Source organism: Sabethes cyaneus, chromosome 1, assembly GCF_943734655.1.
Source record: "Sabethes cyaneus chromosome 1, idSabCyanKW18_F2, whole genome shotgun sequence".
NCBI classification, from domain to species: domain Eukaryota; kingdom Metazoa; phylum Arthropoda; class Insecta; order Diptera; family Culicidae; genus Sabethes; species Sabethes cyaneus.
The window spans coordinates 111,527,460-111,540,302 of record NC_071353.1 but is presented as its reverse complement, the minus strand read 5'-3'; the positions used below and the strand labels follow the sequence as shown (position 1 = coordinate 111,540,302).

At 41.8% G+C, this 12,843-nt stretch overlaps 1 protein-coding gene across 1 annotated transcript; it reads left to right on the top strand.

The window, feature by feature from the left end:
* Positions 1-11,755: 11,755 nt before the first annotated feature.
* Positions 11,756-12,580, top strand: LOC128746103 (uncharacterized protein DDB_G0271670-like; the record flags this gene model as incomplete). Its single annotated transcript, XM_053843151.1, has 1 exon — positions 11,756-12,580. A coding segment is annotated over one exon (825 nt), but the record flags the coding sequence as incomplete, so codon positions are not given.
* Positions 12,581-12,843: the final 263 nt, after the last annotated feature.

The window sequence follows — 12,843 nt, the reverse complement described above, 5'->3', positions numbered from 1 at the left end:
TGCATCTGTTATGAGCTGCGTTTCGTCTGATGGGTCGAAATATGCTAATGTTTCAACTTTCCCTAGAATTGGCTTTACAGTTTTTAGTTCTGTTTCGTGAACGCTTGTCCACTTGAAACAACTCTCCTTGTGGAGCAATTCTCTCATGTGGAACGCCAGTGAGGAAAGATGCCTCACAAATCTTCCAACAAAATTAATCAGTTCCAGAAGTGACCTCAACTCAGTTACTGATGAAGGAGCTTGCAACTCTGGTATAGCTTTTACCCTTTCATCTGTAGGACGGATTCCCTTGTTACTCACGCAGTGACATAAAAATACAACTTCTGAGACAGAATAAACCGATTTTTGTTCATTCACCCGCATATTCATATGCTTTAATATTTTTAACACGCGTTCCAGTGTGAAGTCGTGTTCCTCTTCCGTAGCACCATAGATAAGTAAATCGTCCATATATACGATCACACCACGTATTCCCCTGAACAAGTTTTCCATTTCCCGTTGAAACAGCTCAGGTGCTGACTTTATTCCAAACATCAACCTCCGGAAACGATAAACTCCACTGCGGGCCACAAAGGTTGTTATATTACGGCTACTTTCGTCGAGTTCAAAATGGTAGTATGCAGCCTCTAAGTCGATTTTTGATAGCTTCTCCACCTTTCTGATTGAAGTCATTGCTGCGTCGATATTTGGCATCGGGTAATTTTCTCTATTTACAGCTCGGTTTGCCGCTCGCATGTCGACACATAAACGTATTTTTCCATCAGATTTCCGAATAGGTACCAAAGGTGAAACCCAGCTCAACGGTCCTTCTGCACGTTCTATAATATTCTTTGCTAGTAAGTCTTGAATTGCTTCCTCGACGTCTGCTTCCATGGATACAGGTAGCCGCCGGGCCACTTGAACAACAGGAGAAACCTTCTGGTCGATTTGGATCTTTAACATCACGTTTGGAACCTTAGGGAGTACCTCTGGATATTTTCTTGCATCAGGTTTGGATCCTATGTGGTGAATATTGTATCTTATTTTCAGGATGCCCAGTGCAAACGCCGTACTTTTACTTAGTATATTGGTCTGACCGTCGGGAGCAACCAACACATGTGCCTATATGCCTGTTTCTTCCCCGGGTATTTTGATTTCTGTTTCAAAAACGTCACTAAAGAATATTTTCTTGTTTGAAGCGAAAGGTGTCAGGTTCGTTTCATTTGGTGGGCATCGCGCATTCGTAATTTGTGCTCCTTGACATTTTAACCATTTATAACTCTCGCTATTCATAATGTTAGCCGGGGAACCGGAGTCCGCCAACATTTTCATGTTTACTCCCCCTATCTCCAGCATCAATACTTCGTTTAGTTGTTTATCATCGTTAATTGTGAATATCCCTTTTGATGTCACAGTTCCGTCGTCAACAACAGCCCGTACCGTTGGGCGTTTAGATGGTGGTCCTGTCCACTGTTGGGAATCTCGTTTTCTCCTTTGACAACACGCTTTGAAATGCCCTTTGCCCTCACAACTATGGCAGGTCGCGTTCTTTGCTGAACACTTGTCTAAATCCTTCGCTAGATGGCCTGGACGGTTGCAATTGTAACATCGTCTGCTGTCAGTATTTTGACTTTTTACCGGACGATTTACTAGTACGCGTTGTACCACTGCTCCTTCAAACGAAGTTGACTTTTCATATTGCTTAGACTGCCGTTGCACTTCTTCTAACGTTTTTCCTAGTGTCATAACATCATTCAGCTTCATATCCTCGGTTAACAATTTCTTGCGCAGCTCCGTAGATTTACACCCTTCAATGACTTGATCGATCACCATGTCGTCCAAATCAACAAAATTACTCCGTTTCGCCTGGTTTTGTAATTTGAACACGAATTCATGGAAAGCCTCGCTGTCTTCTTGTTTCATTGCACGGAATAAATGACGCTCGAACCTTTTATTAAGCTGTGGTGCAAAGTATCTCTCTAACGACGTTATAGCTGAATCATATTTCAGAACGACTACTTCCCCAGATTCTGAAACTTGTTGTACTTCATATTTATTAATTTTATCATAGTACTCTTGAAGCTCTATGCTTCCTAAAACTAGTAACAGATCAAATTTTTCCTCATCATCGTTGATTTTATTCGCCTGTAGAAAACGATCGAAGGCTCTTTGCCACCTCATCCAATCGTAGCTTACCTTCTCCTAGCGCATAATCCATTCACAACCTGCACGTAGACGATGCCTCTCTTGAATGAGCATGTCTTAATCTCAAGTAGCCCATAGCTACTAGCTAAATCTCACGCAGCACGTAGCTCGATCTCACTCAGCACGTAGTTAGACATCACAGCACAAAGCCAAGCATCGTACAGCACGTAGCAAATCTTCCTTGAGCACAGCATCAAACTTAACATTATCTAGCACACAAACTTTATACACCTCTCTTGTACTCATCAGCAGACGCAGCACTCCGAACAATTACTCGCATATACCCATCACTATCGCATACATTCCATCACAGTGGTATATTAATACCCGCACACACAAAAAACGCCTTCCACATTCTTAGCCGACCGCGACACTCTTCAGCTTTTCAATTGACGCTCATTAATTCCCCCCCATTTTGTTTTACAGCCACACAAAAAAAATCACATCTATTGTTCATTTTCACATAAACCGGCCTTACGTAATTGATTCACTCTTTATTAAATCACAAGGAATAATAATTTCACGGTATTCTTCGCACTTTGCTCACAGAACACTTTATTTAGTATAAATTTCTTACCGATTCTTCTACTCGTCGCCATTGTAAAAGTCACGTTGCGTTGCTTTTGTTACGAGAGTTCATGCGCACCGTCAGATTGTCTACTCTAGAATAACCTATTTCTATCAAGCCTCATACCGACCGCTTCGTGTCGCGTGCAAGTAGTAGTTCTCGCTTTTACCTAGATGAGTGCAGGGTGGCCAGTTCAACTCGTAGAGTTTACTCAGTATGAATAACACATCGTTACAGAAATGGGTGACGAGCCCAAGGTCGGATGCCAAATCCGACCAAAATAGCGTTTCACCTTTACGAGACAGCAGGAAGAGGCGCAGTAGGCGCTTCTGGAAGCACTCGTCTCGGTAGACTTGCCTGTTGATGGCACCCGTCGTACCATGTACGACCGCACGCACAATATCAAATCAACAGTTGATCTTCGAGTACTAGAGTGTTCGATGGAGTCGTCGACTTTCGAGAATAGTTTTAGGTCGTTGGCGAACACAACTTAATGCTTGACGTTGTTGAAATGAATAAGGAAAGCAACGGTCCGAGGTGGCTACCTTGGGGGACTCCGGGAAAAGCGGTGAAAGCCGGTGAGATGCACCCAAGACGATTCGAGAGATACGGCTTAAACCACTGATAATCCGGATGACGTCTGTCTGAAAGCGGGCGTCAAAACAATCCGTTACGGAGGTAGTGAGTGTTAGTAGATTAGTACACGTTGAGCGCTTGGGCATGAGTTCGTGTTGCTCGTCGACGATGTATTGCTGGATGAACGAGGAAATTGGCACGATCACAATGAGCTCCGAGGCTCGTGGAGCTGCCACCTGGTGGAACCGTCGAAGAGCAACGGACCGGCATCAAGAACGCCTTCATCACGACCAGTGATGAAACCCTCGGCAAAGCGCGCAGCGGGCGGAGGGAGTGGATTTCGGATGAAACTTGGAGGAAGATCGATGAGCGGAGAGATGCGAAAGCCGGCATCGAGCGAGCGTGGATCAGATCGGCTAAGACAGCTGCCCGTCAACGATTCGCCAAACTGGAGAGGGCTGTTAAACGTGCTTGTAGGCGGGACAAAAGAACCTGGACTAACTCCCTAGCCGAAAAAGGAGAAACCGCCGCCGCCAATGGTGATATCCGTTTGTTGTACGATACTTCCCGCCGCCTTAGTGGTGCCAGGATGAATACAAAGATGCCGCTAAAGGACAGAGCTGGTCAGCTACTGACTGACCGCACAGAACAGCTTAAGGGATGGACTGAACATTTTGAACAACTCTTCCGAGTTTCAAATGTCAGAGACCAACAAAACCAGCAGCGTATGACGCCTACAGTTCGTCGAATAAATCGCGTCAACTCGGAGGCGCCATTGCTGTATGCTGTATCAAGAGTATGAAATCCAATAGAGCGCCAGGGATAGACTGTATTTCAGCCGAAAGCAGCTCAAAGCTGACCCATCTTTGTCAGCCCAGATGATGCATCAGCTTTTCAGCAATATATGGGAAACCGCAACTTTTCCGGTGGACTGGATGCAGGACATATTGGTCAAAGTCCCTAAGAAAGGAGACCTAACGGAATGCAGTAACTGGCGTGGCAACACGTTGCTCTGTATTACTCTCAAAGTACTCAAAGGATTACCTTCCTCAACCGGATCCAGGAGAAGATCGACGCTACTCTCCGGCGGCAGCAAGCTGGATTCCGTGCTGGCCGATCATGTGTAGACCATATCACACCGCTCCGCATTATATTGGAGCAGATCTACGATTCCAAGACTCTCTTCTGCTGGTGTTCGTTGACTTCGAAAAGGCGTTCGACCGACTCAAGCCCGAAAACATTTGAGGTGCATTTAGGCGTAGAGGAGTTCCAGATAAGCTAGTCCATCTCATCGAGGTTCAGTACGAGGCGTTATCGTGCAAGGTTTCGCACGTCTTGTCCGATCCCATAAAGGTTACTGCTGGCGTGACACAGGGCTGCATTTTATTACCGCTTCTGTTTCTCATCGTTATGGATGAGATATTAGTTGGAGCAATTTTTTTTTGTTAGATTATAGTCACTTTAACAGCTTGGGTCATTCGTGACTTCTGCGGGGTTGGGATTTGAACCCAACCCGATTTGAACGAAACCCCGAACCTTTAGTTCAAACGTTAAATCCGTACTGCTGTATGCCTGCGAAACGTGGTGCGTCTCAGCGGAGACAACGCAAAAACTGCAGGTATTCATTAACCGGTGCCTGCGATACATCATTCGTGCCTGGTGGCCTGATAACTGGATATCCAATGAGGAACTCCATCGTCGGTGTCATCAACGGCTGATAGCCACAGAAATTCGTGAACGTAGGTGGAAGTGGATCGGACACACCTTGAGGAAAGGAGCGAACAAGGTTTGCAGAGAAGTACTCGACTGGAATCCACAAGCACAGCGTAGAAGAGGCAGACCCAGACGCTCATGGTGACGGAGCTTAGCCAACGACATCCGGGCTGTAGACTGGCGACAGGCAATAGCTGTGGCGGGTAACCGTCAGCAGTGGAGATCTCTGATTTCATCATGAGGCGTTTGAATAGGCCTCAGCTTACTTTTATTAATTGCGCATCATGATAGACAACAAACTAAAATATTAGGGAATAACTAATTTTACAATGTGCGTCTCATGTCTTATTTAGTGACGACATTTTTACGGCAACGTTATTTTTTGTTCCCGAGTTATAACCAGAATACTAACGATTAACGACGGCACATAATCGGTGCTTAGATTTGCCATAACCGGGGCATGTCCTTGTCAAGTAGCGTACAAAGAACTTCTTTGCCTCTTCTAGATGACACGCGACAAGGTCTTAAGTTGGAATTGGCACAGCGTTGCGTTTAATGTATACAGATCTATAATGCCCATCCGCGGTGTCCTTTGACGCAAAATACTGACCCCACTCTTTGGAAACAGAAGAACAATACACTCAAAATATTCTGCACATAACTAATGGTAAATTTCCATATGAAATTCTAGATGATTATCATGTGCCGCATATAAACACAATCCGCCTAGAAATACACATAGAAATTATACGGATATGAATAGTATGTGCAAAAGTTTCGCGTACCCATAAATTATAACTGTGTGGCATATAAAGTTCACTGACTAAGCACATTGCAAAAATCTATGTGTGGGACACATAGAAACTATACGAAAAGTTTTCTCAGTGTACATTCCCAGAAACATTTTTGTTGTATAGTAGCTTATCAAGCACTTGTTCCATTGGTGCAGCTATACATTAGTTGAATAAGCTGCTTTTAAACATAAATGTTTCCCATGATATCATAAGGGATTTTGTGACTGCCTTGCGGGATTTGGATAGGCAATTGTAACAAAATATGTAGGAATACTTAATAGCATAAATCGATGACATCAGATGGCTCTGGAACAAGTAGGTCAAGTGCTGCCCACTCAGGGGGGCAAAGCTAAAATATTTAGCAGATTGCTACGCATTTCTTTGCAGCATGAAGGATTTCTAAACTTCACAACTTGACTCATCAATTTAAAAATTTTTGTAACAAGTAACATGAGTTGCTATTAAAAACATAAATTTTTTCGTGTGTGAAAATCTTACGTAAGAAATGATTAAACCCCCCTCCCCCCCAAATAAGATTTTGTAAGATTTCGCGGAACCCCCCCCCCCCTCCCCCCATTATGCCTTACGTAATTAGTGCACGGCCCCCTAGGACAGGGCGTGCCAAGTGTCAACCGCGGCGTTGACCCAAAATTGACCTAATTTCTGATTGGCTGAAAGTGACGAGCAACCGTTGACTGGAAAATACAGTGGACCCCCGTTCGTTTGAACGATTCCTCATGCAAACTAACGGGGTTACTTTTTAATTTGAACAACTGGTAACCCGAAATATGCTGAAACCTGTGTGAACTGGCTGCCCTGCTCTATGTTATTGTTTTGGTGGTTTGTTTTCGTTGGCAGTTGCAAGTGCGAATATTGCATTTTCCGATCGGATTTATATCTTAATCGTTAGGAAAACGAAATGTGAAACCGATTAAACACGCTAGGTCAGTACAAACAAATCGTGTTTATGTGCATTGTCTGCATAGATAACATCCATTTAGTACGTCACGCAAATTTTGACCAAAATCAACCCCCCCCCTCCCTTGTCACATTTCGTCACACATTCGTGACCCCCTTCTGAGAAAGTACGACACGTCACGGAAACCCCCCCCCCCCATACTTCACTACAAAAAAAAATTAAATATTCATTCCAACCTTTTTATTTAGAGCTATCAAATGAATTTCTGCAAATAAAAAAGGAAAATTTTTGAGCTTATAAGTCATCGATTCACGGATTTTGAAGATGATCTCCAATTGCGGCGATCGGATCCGCTTCAGAAGTCGCTGATGTGTCGTCGATTGATGTTTCGCGCATATCCACGCTCTTCACATCCATCCACTCAAATTCGTCTGATCTAGTTGAAAGAATCAGGACTTCCTGCTGACGTCTTGCAGCAACACGCCTTGGAAGAACTTTTCTGACGGATTTTGTCATGTTGTGTATTCATTCAATCGTGCAATCATTCAACACTACCTCAGATGCGAAATTTAATCCGCAAGTGGCATAAACTCTATCCTTCAGAGAGCTTTTGAGTGAGGTGCAATATAAATTATACCGAAAAACCTTAAAAGCAGCCATGGAACTTCGGTATGAGTTTTTGTTTATCGATTGAGTTCAGCACGAATATCAAGGGAAAACATTGCCATGGGTCTCTGGTAGCATCCCGTAGCCCTTCAAGAGTTCGTGCGACTGCTGTTTGCGGTTGCAAAAATCTTTTAGGCAGGACGGTACTCAAGCAGCTCTTCAGGGGGGCTCTGTAGCCGCAAGGTTACCGAGTCTGCTTTGACAAGCGAATGGTCATGGGTTCGAATCTTAGTAGAATCAGGCCATTCGATGGCAAAGTGACTTTAGCATGGGTTTATTCCCAGGCCCCTCACCAGCACCACCTTTCCTTCGTGCTAAATTCTATGTTATCCCGTTATGGCCTATTGACAGTGCAAAAATGAGACCCTTATAGTTCAATGCACTAGTTAGCTGTTCCAGAGATGGCTATAATTGGGGACAGCGCTGTCATGTGGAACGAGGTGGGTAAAGTAGAGAAAAAGCATTGAAGGAAGGGTACTCAAATTACACACAAGCACGCATAAAATTCAATAAGCATATCGCTCACTCAATAGCGACTATAGCCAAAATAAATGCAGTGCGGGTTATACAACAAACACCCGGGCGATATCACAATAGATCTAACCATACTGGTCGCAGTGATGAGTCCATACAGTAAAAAAAAGCAGCTCTTCAGCGGTGTACTGTATATTCTGTAAAGCCTTAATGGAGAGTTCATACTACATAAAATAAATGAGTCCTGTTCACACATATATGTTAAAAAAAGCCTTCATTCAAAGAATTTAACTATTGGTTTTAAAATCCATCGTTAGTGGATACTGTGAGATCATAGAATTTCGCAATTCGGCTGACAGCAAAAGTTTGTCAGTTATCGACATTATCGACTGCTTCACGCTAGGCGGGCTAGGCTTTAGGTGTAAAGATATTCTCACTGTCTGTTCTGCAGATGCAATTGGGGCGGATCATACGGTGAGTGATTCGTTACGTACGTTAAAGTACGTTAATTTTATAGATGCCTTCAATAGTTGTATCCTAAAATGAAGACTAAATTATAATTTCATGAATAAATTTTCCATTCGATTTCTGTACAGGCAACAGTGGTGCAGAGTGTAACAAAGAATATTCAATCGGGATGGCGGTCATAATAAAAAGAAGAGTAAGAAGCCAGATGGCACGTCCTGTCCTAGCTGATTACCGCCAGTGTTAAGGACCAAACAGAATGCTGCGTGAATGCGTCCGTCAGCGTTATTCTGACAGTTTTCCCATGGGTTTACTGTCAAATTGACGCTGACGGATGCGTTGACGTAGCATTCTGTTTGGGCCTTTATTCTGACAGTTTTCCCGTGGATGTCAAATTGACGCTGGCGGATGTGTTAACGCACGCAGCATTCCGTTTGGGCCTATAGAAAATTGCAAGAAATAGAAATCCCGATACAAGCCTAGGTGTATCAATCCTACTGCGCCGGTGGGTTGCAACTCGGGAGATATGTGATACGTATAATTATTGCACTCACAAACATAAGCGGCTTCGGTTAAAGACGGGGCGTGCTCGATTTTCATCCCAAAAATCATTACCTGCTGGTGCTGCAGCTAATCGTATGTAAGGGTAACGTTTCGCAGTATAGAAGATGAAAAAAAAATCCAGAGAAAAAGAGTGAACAATTTACCGGGCAGGGTAGATAAACCTTTCTTCCGTTGCGGTTTATTCGTAAAATATCTTCTAAAATGAATTACCCCACGAAAGACGACCCAACTTATTATTATCAGAGACGATTCAGTCGATTTTCCTCTCAAACGTACAAGACAAACGGATGATCGGATTCAATGCCGATTCTCACGCATCCCGCTGTGCGTTAACCCGCTGGCTGGCGGGCGGCGTCCTACATCGAGCTTCTTTGTCGGCTCACTCGTTCAGCAAAGCCTACCGAAGCCCGCAAGGATATTATGCACAGGTATTTTGCAAAGAAATTAGTTCTTAGCTAATGTCTTTTTGTTTGCTTCGGGTATTTGTGGCCATTGTTCGCACGGAAGATCCTAACGGAGATAATCTTCGCTCGCATGCTCCGCTACAGGAACCTTAGCCGTATTTTGCCCTACAGACGATTGATCGTTTTCGTTCTTTTTTTCTCTCCACTATTCAAATCTTCAACCTTGTGCTAACAATTGAAACAACAAAAACTACGACAGTTATCAGCATTTTTAGATTTCGGTGAAGAAAGAACAACTGTTTACCCAGACAAATCGACAACGGTGGTTCTGTTGTTCACTAAAAGTTTTCTTTTGCTAACTAGATATTTCACTCGGTGTATGGTAGGAAGAGCAAGGAAAACACTTGCGCAAATGAGAACCGACTGTTGAAACAATAATCGCATGAAATATTATTCGGTTTCTTATGGCCGGCCGCGTATTGCCGCTACGCTAGGTGTGCCACATATTACGGCCAACGTGTTGCCAACGGCGCCTGGTCTGTTTGCCCACGTTTCTTACATAACGTAGAAATTCCTCCATTCAGTAAATCGGTTATACCTACCAACCTATCCACATTTGCGAAGAATAGAACACATTGTCGAAGGAACAAGAAAGAATTCTTGTAAACTACGGTTCAATTTTTGTTCTTTATATGGCTCTGCATTTTTTATGTGTCGTCCTCCATCCCGCATAAATGAAGACAATTATGAAATTGGTCGTAACCATATCGCTATTATAATCTTTATAATCACAATACGATCAAAGGTTACAGTACACTCCGAAAACAGAAATTTCAATGGCGTCTACTATTTACATTATGGTTCGACCATTACTATTATGTTCATCATATCCTACGCTCCCAAAATATGTATGAAAAATTGCTTGTTTTCGTATGGTGAACATTCTTACCGACCCATTGTTTTTATGGTTACTTCACGGATAACATTAACTAATATACTTGATATTATACCAGGCAACCGTTGTGATACGGTAAGACACCATTTCATAAATGGTTCTAGATTGGAAGATAGACGATTAGATTGTTCTGGTGAGATTGTTCTATTATTGCCCATATATATTTACCACATTTCATCTTAATATCATATTACAGTGGACCCCCGTTCGTTTGAACGATTCCTCATACAAACTAACGGGGTTAGCTTTTAATTTTAACAACTGGTAACCCTAAATATGCTGGAACTTGTGTGAACTGGCTGCCCTGTTCTTTGTTATTGTTTTGGTGGTTTGATTCAGTTGGCAGTTGCAAGCAGTGAATATTTCATTCTGCGATCAGATTTCTACCTTAATCGTTGGGAAAACGCATTGTGAAACAGATTAAACACGCTAGATCGGTACAGACAGATCGTGTTTATGTGCATTGTCTGCATAAGCAAATGATGTCATATTGAGAATGACATTTGAACCATTTTTAATTTGCACGTCGTGCAAACCAACGGGGTTCAAATTAAAAAGTGTTCAGATTAAAAACGGTCAAACGGACGGGGGTCCACGGTATTAATAGTATTATTATTGATATCATAAATGTGAAAGGCTGGATGATGGAATGGATTGCCAACCTGAATCCTTAAGGTCTGAAGCAAATATGACACTTCTCAATTCAAAACAAACAAATCAACACGTGGGTTAAAGTTGGTACCGCGAAATTGATTATTACATGGAAGGATCCTAAGGAAGGAAGGATCCGAACGAATGCGCACAAGTGCCTCTGCTGCCCACTCCTTTTTGTCCCTTCTGTAACAGCATTGGGGTGAAATTCATTTGATAATCAAATTTGGATATACTGTAATTCTACCTACATACATTGGCAAGTCCATGAAGTGATGGTGGCTTTCCCATAGTAGTAGTAGTAGTAGTAGTAGTAGTAGTAGTAGTAGTAGTAGTAGTAGTAGTAGTAGTAGTAGTAGTAGTAGTAGTAGTAGTAGTAGTAGTAGTAGTAGTAGTAGTAGTAGTAGTAGTAGTAGTAGTAGTAGTAGTAGTAGTAGTAGTAGTAGTAGTAGTAGTAGTAGTAGTAGTAGTAGTAGTAGTAGTAGTAGTAGTAGTAGTAGTAGTAGTAGTAGTAGTAGTAGTAGTAGTAGTAGTAGTAGTAGTAGTAGTAGTAGTAGTAGTAGTAGTAGTAGTAGTAGTAGTAGTAGTAGTAGTAGTAGTAGTAGTAGTAGTAGTAGTAGTAGTAGTAGTAGTAGTAGTAGTAGTAGTAGTAGTAGTAGTAGTAGTAGTAGTAGTAGTAGTAGTAGTAGTAGTAGTAGTAGTAGTAGTAGTAGTAGTAGTAGTAGTAGTAGTAGTAGTAGTAGTAGTAGTAGTAGTAGTAGTAGTAGTAGTAGTAGTAGTAGTAGTAGTAGTAGTAGTAGTAGTAGTAGTAGTAGTAGTAGTAGTAGTAGTAGTAGTAGTAGTAGTAGTAGTAGTAGTAGTAGTAGTAGTAGTAGTAGTAGTAGTAGTAGTAGTAGTAGTAGTAGTAGTAGTAGTAGTAGTAGTAGTAGTAGTAGTAGTAGTAGTAGTAGTAGTAGTAGTAGTAGTAGTAGTAGTAGTAGTAGTAGTAGTAGTAGTAGTAGTAGTAGTAGTAGTAGTAGTAGTAGTAGTAGTAGTAGTAGTAGTAGTAGTAGTAGTAGTAGTAGTAGTAGTAGTAGTAGTAGTAGTAGTAGTAGTAGTAGTAGTAGTAGTAGTAGTAGTAGTAGTAGTAGTAGTAGTAGTAGTAGTAGTAGTAGTAGTAGTAGTAGTAGTAGTAGTAGTAGTAGTAGTAGTAGTAGTAGTAGTAGTAGTAGTAGTAGTAGTAGTAGTAGTAGTAGTAGTAGTAGTAGTAGTAGTAGTAGTAGTAGTAGTAGTAGTAGTAGTAGTAGTAGTAGTAGTAGTAGTAGTAGTAGTAGTAGTAGTAGTAGTAGTAGTAGTAGTAGTAGTAGTAGTAGTAGTAGTAGTAGTAGTAGTAGTAGTAGTAGTAGTAGTAGTAGTAGTAGTAGTAGTAGTAGTAGTAGTAGTAGTAGTAGTAGTAGTAGTAGTAGTAGTAGTAGTAGTAGTAGTAGTAGTAGTAGTAGTAGTAGTAGTAGTAGTAGTAGTAGTAGTAGTAGTAGTAGTAGTAGTAGTAGTAGTAGTAGTAGTAGTAGTAGTAGTAGTAGTAGTAGTAGTAGTAGTAGTAGTAGTAGTAGTAGTAGTAGTAGTATTACATTATCATTACAATCATCACAACGAGAGATGCGCCAATAAACAAAAACTTTATGTCGTGATTTTTCAGCTATAACGGGTGTCAGCTAAAATTTTGGAATTTTTTTCTCCAGCTGTCAAGAAAAGTTAAAGATACTTGAAGAAGATCTGATTTACCGAAATTAAAGATACATTTTCCATTGTTGAAAAAAAATTAGTGTACATTTGAAAACGGTCCGTTATCGGCTGTTTGGCAAAGCTATCGTTTGACGTCGAAACGGGAGCTTTGTACGGTCGTCATGTCTACTTTGTGAATGCATGTCTTG